Source organism: Otolemur garnettii, unplaced genomic scaffold, assembly GCF_000181295.1.
Source record: "Otolemur garnettii isolate 467f Iridium unplaced genomic scaffold, OtoGar3 scaffold00073, whole genome shotgun sequence".
NCBI lineage: Eukaryota > Metazoa > Chordata > Mammalia > Primates > Galagidae > Otolemur > Otolemur garnettii.
Window position 1 is genome coordinate 9585128 of NW_003852468.1, and position 16863 is coordinate 9601990.

At 51.7% G+C, this 16863-nt stretch overlaps 1 protein-coding gene across 1 annotated transcript; it reads left to right on the plus strand.

Moving 5' to 3' along the window:
• The first annotated feature begins 2089 nt into the window (after window positions 1-2089).
• On the plus strand, window positions 2090-15816 carry FAM212B (family with sequence similarity 212 member B). Its single transcript, XM_003793886.3, has 2 exons — window positions 2090-2246; window positions 14094-15816. Exons 1-2 carry the CDS (start codon window positions 2211-2213, stop codon window positions 14928-14930), a joined length of 873 nt encoding a protein of 290 aa, XP_003793934.3. The 5' UTR covers window positions 2090-2210; the 3' UTR covers window positions 14931-15816.
• Window positions 15817-16863: the final 1047 nt, after the last annotated feature.

Consider the following 16863-nt stretch of genomic DNA (forward strand, 5'->3'; position numbering starts at 1 on the left):
GTTTGGCGGGTCCGGGCTGGGGATTCGAACCTGCCACCTTAGGTGTACGTGGCTGGCGCCTTAGCCGGTTGAGCTATAGGCGCCGAGCCAGCCTCCTAACTTTCAAGTGGACTCCAACCAGGTGAAGTTTCGGAGGTGGAGAAAATCCGGGGACTTAAACTTGACCCTAAAGACCAGTTCAGCCACATACCCGCAAGCGTTTCCTCACAGCTTCTTACAGACAACCTCTGTGCTGGAGGGGGGAGATGTAGCAGTGAGCAAAGCAAGGCCCTCCAATTTGGGCGCCCTTCTGGGTGTTCCTCACCAGGTAAGGGGCCTTCGGTGGACTATAATGTCAATGCTCCCGGTCCTCCTGTCTAAACTTTCAAGGTCAGCTCCGGAATTCGTCCAGCTGGGCTGGAAAGCACAGCTCTGTCTTAAGTGTGGTTCCCACTCTTTCCACGGAAATGGGTCTTTTGGAGAATTTACGTTCATAGCTGTGGAAAGGGTTGAGGGGAGATGCGGCTCAGACGGGCGGGGCTACATTCAGCTGGGCTAGGAGAGGGGCCCACCACCTAGACAGGAGGCTTCCAACCAGGTTCTGCCCCACCGGCGGGATCCTATCTTTTCTTTTCTCCCTACATCCTCTCCCGCTGCCGCCGCTTCGCCCTAACGGGACACTCAGGGCCAGGCCGAAAGGTGTGGGCAAGGTCCATTGTGATTGGGGACCTGGGGATAAACTGAGAGGCCATTCAACTGGACTCTGCAAAGTCTTCACTTGTACAAAGATGCTCTCTCTTTTTCTCTCTCCCTTGTCCCCCCTTCCTCCCACTCACCTTTCACAGTTAGCTTGGCCGACAGGGATGGGAATGACCGCCGCGCTTGCGTTTTTCCTCCGCGCCTTCTCTCGCGTCCTTGCAGTTTTTGTTCCAAGCAAAGACCCCAAATTCTGCCTGGGGCAAAGCTTTTCACGTTAATTACCTTAAAACTACACGTTACTAATTGCCCTAATTACTCTCCCGGCTTTGCGACACCGCCCCCGGCGGATCCAATTCCGAGAAGCGCGGCGGGTCCTGGGCACCGCCGGAAGGAGCACCTTGATCTTGCTGCGGCCCCTTCGGAGTCCGTCAGCGCCAACTCCATGCCCCAGGGCTGGCTGGAGCTCTCCACGTAGGGCCCAGGATGGCCTGCTGAGTAAAATAGGAGCATCCCCCTTCCTTTCTCCAACCTGACAGCGCTTCGCCAAAGCGCAAAGCGCCAGTTCGCATAACTGGTGCCGAGTCCTGGGGAGAGCAAGGAGAGCAAAGCTCGATCCCCCACTCGCAGCCCGCACTACAGAAAGCATCCCCATCCCATGGCCCTGTTTTATGTTGTTATAATCACTATCTGAAATTACCGTGTTTATTGTTTTACCTGTTTGTTTCCCCTCCCCTCCTCCCTTGGAAGTTCTGGAGAGCAGAGCCCTGCCTGTCTGCTTCGACATCTCGGGAGCGCAGCAAATCCTCTGCTGCTTTGTCTTAAATAAGTGAATGGGACCAGGGCGCTTCTCTGCTCGGTGCGTGTAGGGACGGCTGGGAGGACCTTACTCTAGGTGAGGTGGAGCCACACTTCCAGAGTACTCTTCCTAAAGAAAAGAGCTTCTAAGGAACTTTTGGGGAGAGTGGCGGGTGTTTCTTTCCTTATCAGAGTTTGGGGAAAGGGACCGAAACTGTGGCACTCTGCCTCTTGCTGAGACCGCTACCTAGTCACTAGCGGTAAAACCATGCTCTCCCTTTCTAACAGAACAGGGGGTCACGTGGTTTGTTGGTACGGCTTGGCGTCAATAGTGCCCCCGGCCGCGTTGGCCAAGACCAGGTATCTCTGCCAGCTGCGCGGTGGCCGCCGCGCGAGTCCTGTGCAAACAGAGCAGCTAGGTCCTCCCGGAGCAGCCCAGCCCGGGCCCCCCCGGGCCGCTCTCCTCATTGGCTGAAGACATCCCCTCAGAATTCTCATTGGCTGGTCCGCTTTTCCCTCCGCCTCCAGAGGCGACCGCGCGCCGCCCGCAGCTGGGGAAGCCGCTCTGAGTCCCGGCTCCGAGCAGAGGCTCAGCGCAGCTCTGCGCCAGGCGCAGGGCACCCGCACGGAGAACTCGCTGAGCGCGCAGTTTTCACTGGCGACAGGGTTCCTACCCCGGGACTCTCTCGTGGAGCTGAGCCGGACAAATGGGCGCATGAAGAAGGAGAGCAGGGGAAATGGACTGCTATTTGCGCCGCCTCAAACAGGAGCTGGTAAGAGCGCAGCTGGCGCCTGGGGCGGGGAGGGCTGCTTCTCTCCGACGGGTACCTGGCCCCCGCCGAGACGGCTAGAGCCGAGACTTGTGAGCTGAAGAGCAAAGTCGGAGACGAGGGGAGAGGACGCTGACCGTCAGGCAGAGGGCAGGGCCCGTCCTTAGAAGGGGACGCGGAGAAAACTTCGAGCAAAGATTTGCGGGGAGATCAGAACAAGTGACAGAGCGAGCGAGCAAGCCAACCAAGCTGAAATGTGACACAGATAACCCGAGGGAGAAAAGAGGGCACACCCAGAGACGGACAGGCACATAGACTGAGGGAGACTCTGGCGCCGCTGATACCCCGGCCTAGGGAATCGGACACTGGTGCCTGGGTGCGGGGGCTGTGCTTAGCGTCCTGGTGCGTGCGAGCCCGGTCTCTGCCCCGGGACAGGAGGTCAGCCGCACCGCTTGCTAGAGGGGAGCTGTTACCGCCCTGAGCCCCCAGCCCTGCCGGGCTTGGCAGAGCTGGCGCGGCTGCGGGGGCAGACTTGGCCGGCTGTCTGCCCGGGCTTGTCTGCCAGCAGGGAGGGGGCTGGCAGCTGTAATGACGGGGGACGGGCCCTGCACGGGAGGAGGGGCGCTGCCTGACAGAATGCGAGCGGGAGCAGCGGAGGCCCAGCCAGATGTCAGGTCTAGGCTTGGGGAGTGTGCAGGGAGCGTGCAGAGGCCCCGAGGTGCAGGGGCTGAGAGAAGTAGCTCAGTCTGGGATTTAAAAAAAATAAAAAAAATCACCAAAGTGAGAGGAGTGGTGTCTGCTAAAGCTATGTTAGGCAAAGCCAGATTGGTTCTCACTGCCTTCATATACCAGCCGCCCCCATCCCTGCCACCTGCCACCTTTCTTATTCCTTCACCCACCAGAATTCAAGCAGACATTATGCTCACTTTGCCCATTTCTCCTTCAACCAGTCTCTGTCTGTGCCCCTTGACGACTCTTTGTCTGTTTTAGTCGGTCTCTCTTGTACTTGACTCTTCTCAGCCTCACTTTCCTCCCCTCCTCTTACTTTTCAGAGGCAGGGGCACCCAGGCACACAACAGCAGTCCTGGATCCAGAAAGTGCCAGGTCATGGCTCTCCAGATTCCATGACGGCCTTTCCTACTCGTGCCTGCAAAGGCTACACTCTTCCTGGGCGAGGGGGAACTTGGCAGTGTGTTAGGGGCCGGCTTGGGGGTAGGGTGGGCGGAGCTTGAAGCTGCAGGTCTGCTCACTGAAGCTTCCTGAGGAAGTTGCCCTGCCACTCTTCCCTGATGTCCTCCTCCAGGGCCTCCCCTCTCAGATCAATGATCATTTCTTTTGTGGGTCTTTTTGTGGTGACACTCCGATGGGAAAGCTACTGACTCAGAGAAATAGATCTTCAGCTAAAGACAGAACTATCCTTTGCTGCTCTTTTGAACTTACATGCCTCTTTCCATACTAGTTTGCACATGCTTCTTATGTCGGTTTGGGATGGCTGGCCCCAGCCCACACATAAATAATTCTCATTTTTCCCATTCATGTGTCCAATACCAAAAAGAAAGGTCAAGGTCATCACAGATAATGTCTGAGGTCCAAGGCCCATGCTGAGAAAAGAATCTAATAGAATCCTCCCCGTTGTGCTTGGAATTGGGGACCACACCACCCACCTCAGGATCTGCCTTAATAGAGGGTTTGTGGGTGTTCCTGGAATGGGCTTGAATTTTAAAATCCTACTGATTTGCATTTTTTGCAGAACTCTAAGTGGGAGGTGGTGAGGGGAGGAAGACACAGTCTGGATGCCAGGAGAATAAAAAAGGCAAATAGGAATCTTCAGTGAGCTTAGCTCCAGGTCTTGATTTGCACCCTCTTCTGCCAAGGACTTGAGCCCCCAGTGCCTGGGAGGAGGAAGGGGAGAGGCTGAAGGCCCCAAGCTCCCCATTAGCTTTCATTTGCCCTTTGTCTGAGCAGCTTCAGCCTTTGACTCTCTTGGAGAGGAAGCCAAATGCCTGGCCTGGGTCCCAGAATGACACTCAGATGGGAGAGTAGTACACCCCCCCTATAGTTCTTCTCCCCTCCCCAGTGCCAGCCTGGTTGGAGATGAGACAGAGCAGAGGGACAGGCAGAGCTAGTTGAATCTCACTCATACCCTGACTCCTTGGCTTGATGCTTAGTTATCTGGGCTAAATCACAGTGCCTCAGTATCCCCAATCATAGCAAAGGGGAAAGTAGAGGAAATTAGCCTGCAGTTAGCCTTCCTCTAAGGACTGCAGGGATTAAATCCAGTGCAGTTTGGTTGTGGCCGAGATAGGAGGTGCTGGCTTGTTTAATACCCCAGGTCTGTAATGGGATAGGAAAGCATACAGTTGGTTTATGTATGACCATTGCAGATGGTTTGTCCAGGCAGGATCTCCCCCCTTGCCACCCGGGAGAACTCTGTGTTGCTTGGCTCTGCCCTAAGTTGATGTATACCCGGGAATGGCCCTCATGTAATACTGGTCAAGTTCTATATTTATTTCACTAAATTCCTTTCAAGAAGCAAACATTCTGCAGACACTGTGGGATAAATCTGCTGGAAAAGGAAACATGAGCAGGTTGTGAAATTCTCTTTGTTGATGGTGTTTTGTGCTCCCCTCCTGCATCTTGGCCCTGTCATTGGTTCAGAAAAATCTAGACCAGAAGAATCTGTTCTGAAAACCAAAAGCAGCAGAATTTCCCAATTCCCTGAAGCAGAAAATGTGCATTATACCAAGTAAGTACCAGGGGAAGGCTGAGAGTGTGGGGATCCTGCCTCCATTAAGTTGATGTCTAGAGAGCTGGCCCTTTCCTCCTGTCTGGAAGGGGAAGTGGATCAGGTTTCAGGGATGAAATGCGGCAGAAGTAGCAGCAGCTGACACACTTCTTCATTAGGATGAGAAGGTCAGGGCTTCAACTACTCAGCAGGGAACACATCTCTTTCCCTCCTTCAGCCACCAAAGAGGGGCCCTGCCAGAACACAAGGCCTTGGGACCAGCTGTTCCTTACACGTGGCTCCCTTGTGGGCTTCCAACAAATGGGGCAGACAAAGGCACACAGAGGAAACAGATGTAAGATGCTCACGGGTCTGTTCCTTATGAGTTCAGATTGGTGCAAAACAAATAGAATACTTAAAGGCTGTGTGATCACGAAGTACAGTGAAGCTGAGAAGGCTTCCTGGAGGAGGGAGGTTGGAGGAGTTCATCTCTGGAAATGTCCATTCTAGCTGAGCCATTCAGGAAGCAGCAGAAGGGTTTCCCTTAGGCTGAGGAAGGTCCTCCTAAGAAAACCTGGGTATTCTCAGAAGGCACAAGTTCAGGAGGTTATGGCATGTGGGTAAGAAAAAGCTTATTTTGCTTAAAGGACAATATGAAGAAAAGTAGGAGATGGAGGAAATACAGAAGGAATAGCCTTTAGCTCTCAGGGCAAAAGGGCACATTACCTGAGGCAGAAAATAGGGTTTTGCAAAGGATCTCATAAGTAATCTTTCTTGTTGTTTAAAGCTGAGAGGAAGAGGGCTTTGGGACTAGACAGTCAATGTGGTCAGTGGGAAGAGTGTGGAACATAGGATTTAGGGTCAGGCCAACTTGAACTCAAATCATGGCTCTAATGTGCCCCTAACATATTACTTAACCTCTCTATGTCTTGGTTTCCTCATCTCTAAAATGGGATTTTTAAATACTTCCTTTATACAGCTACTATGACAATTAAATGACAATAAAGATGCCTCCCAACTGTATGTATGTCCTTTGTGTACAACACAGTGCCTGAAGTGTGTGTTGTAGGCACTTGGTAAACTCTTAATGATGGATTGATTAGACTGTTTTGCATAAGAGTCATTCATTCACAAATACATTTATTGAGTTCATACTATGTTCTTAACACTTACCTGGCACTAGCACTAAACAAAAAATTTAGACACAGATTCTACCTTCAGAAAGCTCACAGTTTAATAGAAGAGATAATAACATTAATCGATATTAGCATTGATATGTCAGACATAAAATGTATTATGCCATTTAATTGCCAAAGCAACATGCAGAAGTTGTACTTTCATTTCAATTTTATGAATGAGAAAATAAAGATAAAGGCAGATTTAAGTGACTTGGCCAAGTCACAGAGGTGCTGAGTGGAGGACCAAAGATTCAAACCAGCCAGCCTCGCTGCAGAGCTTATTCTCTTAACCCAGTGCATGTATGCACACACCTCTAGTATAGAAATAGGGGATTGGTGCTATTAAAGAGGTACAAGTTCAGTGCCCCTGGAAGGGAGAAATAACCGCCAACTGGGAGATCCGGGAAAGCATCATGTCATGGAAGAGGAAGTGTGTGAGCCAGACTTTGAGGGATGAGTAGGAACAGGCATAGGGGAAAAGCAGCATTCCAGGCAGAATGAAACAACATCAGCATGGAGGCTGAAATAGTGAGATGTCTGCAGGCCAACCCATTAGTTTGGCTAGAACATAGGGTCTATGTGCACAGCAGTGGGCAACAGGGCTAAAAAAATTGTTGAGGGCAGACTAAGTGGGGGCCTGGGATGTCATGCTAAAGAGTCTGACCTTGTCTATGTGCATTGGAGAGCACAGGATCAGAGATAACCCCTGGCGTCTAGGAGGTGGTATGGGGTAGAGGTAGAGGGAGGGAGGAAAGTGAGGAGGAGTTAGAAGATTGTTACCAGAGTCCAGGTAAGACATTATAAAGCCCTGAACCAGGAAGGAGAAAAGGAACATAACTTCTCAAGGTCTCTTGGCTACCTAAGGAATTGGGTTGACGCAGTGAACAGGAGCTAAAGCTGGTCAGAGGGAGGAGGGCTTGCTGAGATGAAGAGGCAAGCTCCCGGAGGAAGCAACATTGGGCCTCTCTCTCCATCTGCCTGTTACTTGGGTCTATGACCCCCAATGGATGGTTCCTTTGGGAAAGTGGGCTCATCCATTTCACATCCCACAGTCCGCCTTTCTTTACCCTCCTCCCTCCTACAGCTCTTGGCGTGATTTCCACTTTACCTTCCTGTTGCAAGTTCCAGCCAAGAGTGCAGGGCTGTGAGGTCCCTATTCACTGAGCTGCAGAATGGGCCACTTGGCAAAAGCGAGTCTTTTCCCATTTCCGGCCCTGAACCTCCTCCTAGCTTCCCCAGGGCTGAAAGGAACAGTGTGGCATCTTGTGAGTGATGGGGGAGGGGGTTGTGAGGCAGGGCACACTGCCAGGTCCATGGGCAAAGCTGGAGCCTGTGTCAAAAGCTTCTGGCTGAGCTAAGAGAGGGCGTGAGATGGATGGATGGAGGGCACAGCTGTGGGATCAGCCAGGGGCCCGGGGAGGCTTGGGAAGAGAGCCGAGGATGCTTGCGTCACACGTTCCCATCCCCACTCCTCTCTCACCACAAAGGGCCCGGCTAGTGCCAAGGGCGAGCATGCTGTCCATGGCCAGCTGACCCCACATTACCCCCTGAGGGCTCAGGGCTGGAGGTTCAGGATGGTGGTATCTGGCTTCCCAACTGCTTGTTCCCTTTCAGCCCCAGGCAAATGGTTCCTCTTCCCTCCTCAGATGATTCAGTGAAGAGAAGCCTTTGGTGGAAAGGAAGTGAAAGGAAGGTCGTGTAGTCCCTCAAAAGGATGACTTCATGCTCTTCCTCTCCATCTGGTGCTAGCTGCCCTCTGCACTTCCTGCTGAGTGCCCTGGTTTCTTCTCACAACAATCCCGTGAGGCTGAGAGGTCAGGGATTATGACGACATGGAAAGCCCATTGGCCCAGAGTAAGACAGCTGCTGGCCTTGGGGTCCCAATCCTCTCACCAGTAAGCCACAGGACCCCAAGCAATAGACCAGTGGCGCTCAAGATGGTGCTGGGGAATACTCAGACAAAAACTTTTAGTTTAATGCACACACACACACTCACATATGTACTATATATACAGTTACCATCTGTCCATGGCAAGTAAAAAATACTTCATGCAAGTTCCACTATAAATACATTTATTTATATAAACAGCAGATTAAAAGAAAGCATGAAATAGGAGACTAGGTCATATGTAGATATGGTGAAAAGTCATGATGGCGGTCTGGGGAAGAATGTTTGGGAAACACTCAGGGTGAAGCCAGACCTCAGAGCTCTGGTTTCCTAATGTTGGAAGTGGGCTGATGCCACCTGGCAGGCAGCCTCGCAGGGTGACTGTGGGGCTCTGGCAAGGTAGAGGCACGCATGTGAGGGGTGATCGTTTACAGACAGTAAACCTGAGCATGAAAAGCTGGCTCACATGCCCAGTGTCATATGGCCATGTTACCCAGCTGGGACTCCAGGCCAGGTCTCCCTGCTAGTGTCACAAAGGCTGGGAAGGTGCCCGCAGCCATGCAGCCCCCACACAGCGAGGAAACTAGGGCTGGTGTAAACCCAGACAGAGGAACTAAAGTTTGTCTTGCAGAAAATGTTTGGAATGCAATCTTGGGAGGCCCAGGGGATCCTAGGGGTTAGGAGATGGACAGTGGGGTGGGGCAGCAGCAAGAAGAGGGATGACAAGAACTTTCCTGACCTTTTTCAGAAGGGATTCCCACAACCTTCCCTGGGATACACTTATTAAGGGCTTCATCTTGGATGGTGGAGCCTGTGAGATCTGTGTGTGCGAGGTTAGCTGTGGGGAGAGGGAGGTGGCTGTTAGATCACTCAAACTCATGAAGACCCATTAGAACTTCCTGTGAATTCTCCAGCTGACTCCTGAGAGCAAGTTTGGTATGATTTGGTCCGTGTTGTGAGGGAGAATCTGAGTCCCTGTGACATTAGGCAGCCAGAGAGGATCTCAGCACCCTATGGCCTGGATGGAAGCTGGGATTTCGAGCTGTTACTTTCTAGCTCAGGCTTCTGTCTGTCTGAACTGACCCTCTCCTTTGCTCCACACCCGACACTGCTCCCTCTTTTCCCTCTTCAGTTCCTGAGGCAAGAGAAGCCCTGGGATCTGAGAAGGTCCCACGCTCTAGATGAAGACAGCGGCTTGGCCTCTGGCTCTGCCTTCTTGGGTAACATCAGTCCCTTGGGGTCAGTTGGGAAAAGCTATCCTGCTACTCCCCTCTCAGTCAAGGCCCAGATGATCCTGCCTCACCACTGCCCCAGCCTCCCAGTTTCCCACGACTTGACTTCCTCCTTCCATTCTCAGCCCTCTCAGAGCTGCCGCTCACTCTTCAGTATCTGTGTCCTGCCTGGCTGGGCCGGCTGAGCTCATGCAGGAGTGGGCAAGAGGATGCAGAGGTGTCCTTTTCTCTCCCCTGCATGGGGCAGGGGCCGGGGGAGAAGGGGCAGGACAAGAGATGGATTTCTCCTTGACTGGACCAGATATGATAAGTGGAATCCTGTCATCACTATGTGTTAAGTTTCAATGAGGAAGAATGTCTGGAAGTGCATAAGAAGTCTTAAATTAATAGCCAAAATTCTTTTTGTGCTTTCTTTTTGCCACACAGAGATTCACTTACCTCACCTGATCTGCACAATATATTGCTCTAGGGGGCAAAAACTATTACTCCCATTTTGAAGAATGGAGAAATCAAAAAAAAGAGACTTTAATGTGCCGGAGTCACACAGTGACTATGTGGCAGAGCTGAGATTTGAACTCCATTCCATTTGTCTCCCCAGCCCAAATTCTTAACCAACATGGAATATAATTTTCCATATGGGGGCATTTTCAGCCTTGGTGTACTTAAATGGGGCCTCTGTTTTATGGGCAGCCCTGAAGTCAGACATACCCACACATTCATTCTCACTGGGAAAATGTACAAAACATCCGCAGTATTTCTTACAGATTTTTCCACACTGGAAGATATTGAATGGGGTCATTTCATTCCTCCCACTGCCTTTGACCTGGGCTGTGTTTAGCCTTCTAGAAGGAAGCCTGCCAGCTCAGACTCTTTGCCTCTTGCTGAAATGAAACCTTAAGGAACAGCTTTGATTCTTCCTCCCTGTGTAGTGCGTTACTGTGTGAAGATAGCAGTTGGAGGGACAATTTGGGTGGTCAGTGGTCCTCATGGCTATGTAGCAAGTGCACAATGATAGCAAGATTCTGGGGTAACATAATGATGTACAGATCTCAGTCTCTGCCCTCAAGTGGGAGATGCCCAATAAAAATGTTAAGAGTGGTTGTTTAATCCCCTAGAAGTTAGAAACCTGTCACAGAGGGTCTTGACTGCAGGTTTTAAATAGAGTCTGGGAGATGGAGAGCCACCAAGTGGGATAATAGATATGTGTGTTGGGAAGATCCATCAGCCACTCGTGTCTGGTGGCCCAGAAGCCTTCAAGGAGCCAGGGGATGGATGGAAAGATGCAAGACATCTAAGGGAGGAAGAATCTAACATGGTACAGATTAATTTGGACAGGAGGAGGGGTGGTTGGATGGAGAAGCCAAAAATGACTCTGAGGTTCAAAGAAGTGGCCTGGTGGGAGGGGAGAACAGGGACGCTGAAGGAGAAGCAGCTTGCCATGAAGGAATCGAGTTTGGTCTGGGGCTCAGAGTGTCCTCTGACTCTGCTCTGACTCAGGAGCTGGTAAGCTGCTGCGGGGTGCTTCTGAAAGGCAGGCATCAGGAGGGTAGATGCAAAGAGGCACAGTCACCCCACGGGCTCTGTGTCCTTTGCTGCTGCTGCCACCACTCAAATGGCATACACTTGCCCAAGCAGCTGGCAAATCCCAGGGCCGTCAGGGGCTCAAACCACCACTTCTTGATGTCATGGGGAATGTGCACAAAGTGTGGACAATCCTCACACCTCAGCAAAGGCCTCCTTACCCTCTGGACAGTCAGTCCACCCCTGTCCTTTAGTGCTGCTGTCTCACTGGCAGCCTAGCCTGGATCCCCCATCCCTGCCAGGGCCAGGGTTGGTAGGGGAGGTTTAGACCTAGACGCCTGGGAGGGTCAGCTGCCAGCCCAGCCCTGCAGAGCCTTCATGCTTGCTCTTCGATCCCTCCACCCCTCCACCCTCTGGGCTTAGCTCTGTGCATTAAGACAAGCCTGGGAGGTAAGATGATCCCACAGTTCTCTGGGGGGCTTAAGAAACAGATGGTCCCTGAACGTGAGGTTTGCTGTTGGTAACTTGATCAGGATCTGGGGAGGGAGCTGGCGGAATCAAGGCAGCTTGGGCCTGGGACTGGGAACCCTATGAATGTTATCAGACAAAGCCTCCCCTCCCCAGCCTCCAAATTCGGCCCTCACCCAAGTCAATCTCTCAACCCCTTCCAGCTGGCACCTGGGACCCAGGCCTTAGACACTCACAAAGAGGCTGGGAGAACTGGCCCCCAGGATCCCCACTCTGGCTTGGCCAGGACAGCAGAGCAATTGGGCTGAAAAGGCAGGAAGATGTTGGAGCCAAGTCAGAGAGCAGCTGAGAGAGGACAGGTGTTTGAGAGAGAGAAACAGGCTGGGAAGAACTGGGCAAGGGTTTCTAGCAAAACAAGAGTTTCTAGGCCTTGTCTCCCTTCTGACCAATCTGATGTGAACAGCAGTTAAAGGAAACCCCAGGCCTGCCCTTTCTCTTTGGGAATCTGAGCTCCTCCTCATCCGTTCGTGTCCATTTCAACCCTCTCCACTGCCCATAGAAGACAGAGCAGCCTTAAAGCCTACTACTCTGCCATCTGGAGGCGGCACAAGTCAAATCCTGTATCTGAAATGCTCAGGAATGGAAGTGTTTTTGGATTCTGGATTTTTTTGGCAGGGGGTGAGGGAGTATTTGAATATATGTAATGAGAGGTGTTGGGGATGGGCCCCAAGTCTATACAAGGAATTCATTTTGGGTATGGGGGCTTGTGACTCTATACAGGCAGTCACTGCATCACGAACAAAATAGGTTCATAGGATTGTTCTTATGTTGAATTTGTATGTAAATTGGAATAGGTACATTTACCTATTACCTGTAATAGCCTCTGTTTGTAAGAGTGAGTCATACGTGAGTTGGATGTTTGTAACTTGGGGACTGGCTCAGTGCCTGTGGCTCAAGTGGCTAAGGCGCCTGCTACATACACCTATGGTGGTGGGTTCGAATCCAGCCCGGGCCTGCCAAAACAACAATGACGGCTGCAACCAAAAAAAAGCCAGGTGTTGTGGCGGGTGCCTGTGGTCCCAGCTACTTGGGAGGCTGAGGCAGGAGACTCTCTTGAGCCCAGGAGTTGGAGGTTGCTGTGAGCTGTGATGCATCGGCACTCTACCCAGGGGGACAGCTTGAGGCTCTGTCTCAAAAAAAAAAAAAAAAAACAAAACTAGGGCACTGACTGTAACCCCAGCACTTTGTGAGGACACGGCAAGAGGATCACTTAGAGCCAGAAGTTTGAGACCACCCTGGGCAACATAGAGACACCCCATCTCCATTGTAAAATAGAAACATTGTCTGGGCATGGTGGCTCACATAGTCTGGGAGGCCAAGGTGGGCAGATTGCTTGAGCTCAGGAGTTTAAGACCAGGCTGAGCAAGAGTGAGACACCATCTCCACTAAAAACAGAAAAACTAGCTGGTTGTTGTGGTATGTGCCTATAGTCCCAGCTACTTGGGAGGCTGAGGCAAGAGGATCTCTTGAGCCCAAGAGATTAAAGTTGGTCTGAGCTATGATGAGGACATGGCACTTTACTCAGGGAGATAGAGTGAGACTCTCTCTCAAAAAAAAAAAAAATAAATAAAAGAAAAAGAAAAATAGAAAAACTATCTGGATGTGGTGGCAAATACCCGTAATCCCAGCTACTCAGGAAGCTGAGGCAGGAGGATAACTTGAGCATAGGAATTTGAGGATTTGCAGTGAGCTATCATGATGCTACTGCACTGTAGCCTGGGCAACAAGGATAAAATGTCTCACAAAAACCCTACCATGTCCATGCTCAGTAAGTTTTGGATTTGGAGGTATTTCATATTTTGGATATTCAGATCAGGGATGCTCAACCCGTATTTGGTAGTTAGGACCACAGCACTTGGAGTGAGACAGTCCTGTGTTTGAGCTCTATGAGCAATGTGACCTTAGGTAATTTACTTCACCCCTGCCAGTTTATTCCTTGGTTAAAATAGCAACCTCATGGGCGGTACCTGTGGCTCAGTGGGTGGGGCGCCAGCCTCCTGTACCAAGGGTGGCGGGTTCGAACCAGGCCCCAGCCAAACTGCAACAAAAAGGCAGCCAGGCATTGTGGCGAGCGCCTGTGGTCCCAGCTACTGGGGAGGCTGGGGTGGGAGAATCGCGTATACCCAGGAGCTGAAGGTTGCTGTGAGCTGTGATGCCACAGCACTCTACCAAGGGTGACAAAGTGAGACTCTATCTCTAAAAAAAAAAAAAAAAGCAACCTCATTTAATAAAGATTCAATTGAAATAAAGTGAGTAGAGTACTTAATGCAATTCCTGTTACACAATAAATGTTCTCAAATTGTTATTGCCGCCACCATCATCATTTCAGTAAGGCTCAGGCAAAAAGAGGGTCAGACACAGAAAAGGACAAGCAAGGATGGTCCCTATAACTTTCTGCACCTTCAGACTGGTCTCAGCTCTACCTCTTACTATCTAATTTTGGGAAAGCTATTTATGTGCCTAAATGCTCTTGCCCATAAAATGGGAACAATAATAGCCACAACCTCAGGGTAGGTGGGGAGATTAAAAAATATAGATAGATAGATAGATAGATAGACAGACAGATAGCTTAGGATAGAGCCTACCTTAGCTAGTCATCTGCCATTAATGTTATCTCCTTTATCCAACCCTGATCTGCACTTTACTGGGCACAGGGAGGTTAGTGGCAGGTGGCTGATGACCCTAGACATGTGGGTCTGGTGGGTGGCCTGGCTTCAGGGTGATCAGGGGCAGCCCTCCCATGATTCACTGGCCCTGTGCCTCCTCTCTCCCCTGCAGATGTCCATGAAGGAGGTGGGTGATGGCTTACAGGATCAGATGAACTGCATGATGGGTGCGCTGCAAGAACTGAAGCTTCTACAGGTGCAGACAGCTTTAGAGCAACTGGAGATCTCTGGAGGGGGGCCTGTGCCAGGCTGCCCTGAAAGTCCTGGGATACAGCCCGAGCACCCTCGAGGGGAGAGCAGCAGAGGTCCTGCTAGGCCCGTGGCCTATTCCCCTGCCAGTCAGCCTTCTCTTGGCACCAGCAAGTTTCCATCCCATGGGGATGTCTGTGAGAGGGAGTTAGTCCCCCTGCCCAGGACACAGCTGCCGAACCACAGCTGTGTCCAGCAGGAGCAAGAGCAGGTAGAACCCGATGACTGGACCTCCACACTGATGTCCCGGGGCCGGAATCGACAGCCTCTGGTGTTAGGGGACAATGTTTTTGCGGACCTGGTGGGAAACTGGCTCGACTTGCCGGAAGTGGAGAAGGGTGGGGAGAAGGGTGAGACTGGGGGAGTGGGCAAGCCCAAACGGGAGAAAGGCCAGCCTCGGGAGTTGGGCCGTAGGTTTGCCCTAACAGCGAACATCTTTAGGAAGTTCCTGCGTAGCGTGCGGCCTGACCGTGACCGGCTGCTGAAGGAGAAACCAGGCTGGGTGACACCTGCAGTCTCTGAGCCCCGAGTGGGACGCTCCCAGAAAGTTAAGAAGCGAGGCCATTCCAAGGGTTCTGGACACTTCCCCTTCCCAGGCACTGGGGAGCACAGACGAGGGGAAAACTCCTCCACGAGCTGCCCTAAGGCTCTGGAACCCTCACCCTCAGGCTTTGATATCAACACAGCTGTTTGGGTATGAATCCTAGAGACAGGAAGTTGACTGACCTGAAAGGGCCAACACCACCCCCACCCCCCATTGCCGGGCCCCTGGGGAGAAGGAGGGGGCAGGCAATATAGCTTTCAAAAGCACAACTCCAAGTTCATTTTCCCCAGAAAGGAGGGAGAAGCCAGAGTTGCCAGAGCAGGGCTGAAGGGAATGTGGTTGGGAGAGGCTGTCTCAGGGGCTGGTTAGGGGGAGAGGTAAGAGCCAGAGAGAGGGAGAGAGTGTGTGTGTGTGTTGCTCACTGTGGGGCTGGAGGTGACAGCAGGGGAGGGCAGAAGGAAACCAGGACATCCCTCTGACATTTGTCCAGTGCCCCCAAAGACCTCTGTTGAACATCCTGGATGGAAAAGGGTACTGGAGCCTCAGGTTCCCCAGAGAGGCCCCTAAGAAAGACCCATCTCTGATGCTCCAACCTTTTAACACATCCCTGGCACAAGACTGAACCCAGCCCTCCTGGGAGTCAGAGCAGTAGGGAGGCAGAACACATTCCTGTTTATAGTTGCCTTTGAGGTTTCAGCCCAGACCTGGCCCCCAAGAGACCAGATGAATGAGTGTAGTGTGGAAGGAGCAGCTGGGGAAGCCCCCACATTCCTCTGTGTCCCCAAATGCCCAGGGCAGCGGGAGGATCCGGTGTGGCATGGTACACATTTGAAAGCCTTTTCATAAACATGATCTCATTTGTGAGTGGGCACCCAAGGCAGGCATCATCCCATTTTGCATGCGAGGAAAGAAGCCCAGATATACTCCCTGTCCAGGAACACCACCCACAGCAGGAGGTGGAACAGTCCAAACCTGACTGCAGAGGAGAAGCTGAGCTCTGGAGTTCCCTACCCTCTTCCCCAATGGTCCTTAGAGCCCCCGCCCCAACTCCTTGTCTTCTGCATTCAACTCCCACTCAGGACAGATTAACATATAAATTCACCAGTGAAGAGAAGCCCAGAAGAAATACTCTTAAAATTCCTAGCTCCCTGCTGCAGCCTCTTCCATACCAGATGCTGTTGGCCTCAGGTTTCCCCCTCACCCAGACTCGGCAGGGTGGGGGGAAGGGCCAGGTGCAGTTCAGCCCAGCTTTTCTAAAGTTGTTTTTTCACTTTGTCACACTGGGTAGAGAGTCATGGGAGCTGTCATAGCTCATGGCAGCTCAAGCAATCCTCTTGCCTCAGCCTCCCAAGTAGCTGGGACTACAGGCACTGCCACAATGGCAGGCTATTTTTAGAGATGAGGGGGCTCACTCTTGCTCAGGCTGGTCTCAAACTCCCGAGCTCAAGCAATCCACCTGCCTTGGCCTCCCAGAGTTCTAGGATTACCATGCCCAGCCTTTTCTAAAGCTGTTCTGAGCACAGGGCTGGGGAGAGATGCCAGAAGATTTGGGGCTTGCAAGCCACTGTCCCTCCCACCCCAGCAGAGAAGGCCCACGTGCTGGGAAAGGAGGGTGTGGGTCCTGGCCAGGCCAGCCCAAGAGGGCACGCCCTCTCCCCTCTCTGTCCTCCAGGCCCATCACCCCTTAGCCTGATTGGGTGTGACAGCTGCAATTAGAGGCAAGACGCCTTCCTGCCCTTGGAACGTTAATATCAAATTAGAGAAGCAAAATAACAAAGAAGGCTCTTCTTCCTGCTTCCTGGACAGCCAGCTGCAGAGATGGAGGGAGTAGGTTTAGAGCTCAGAGTTGAAGGTGAGGGGTTAGGGTCACCCTCCAATCTCCACACAGTTAGTTTTTGGTGGGGGAAACTACAGAAGGCAGGGAAAATGCTTATGGTTTTTGTTGTTGTTTTGCACACTTGCTATTTGCAAGGTAGTGTGCATACCTCTTTGTAATTTAGAATGACTCCTGAAAGCACCGTTCTCCAGATACCTTAGTGGAACTTCTTAGGGGTTATACTAACTGCCCGGATTAGGTTGCTAGCCAATG

What these genes read in the sequence shown, in the direction of transcription:
- FAM212B (XM_003793886.3), top strand. Translation starts at nt 2,211, where the DNA reads ATGGACTGCTATTTGCGCCGCCTCAAACAGGAGCTG. An exon ending in GCCGCCTCAAACAGGAGCTG is followed by an intron (nt 2,247 to 14,093) that starts GTAAGAGCGCAG and finishes TCTCCCCTGCAG; the next exon opens with ATGTCCATGAAGGAGGTGGG.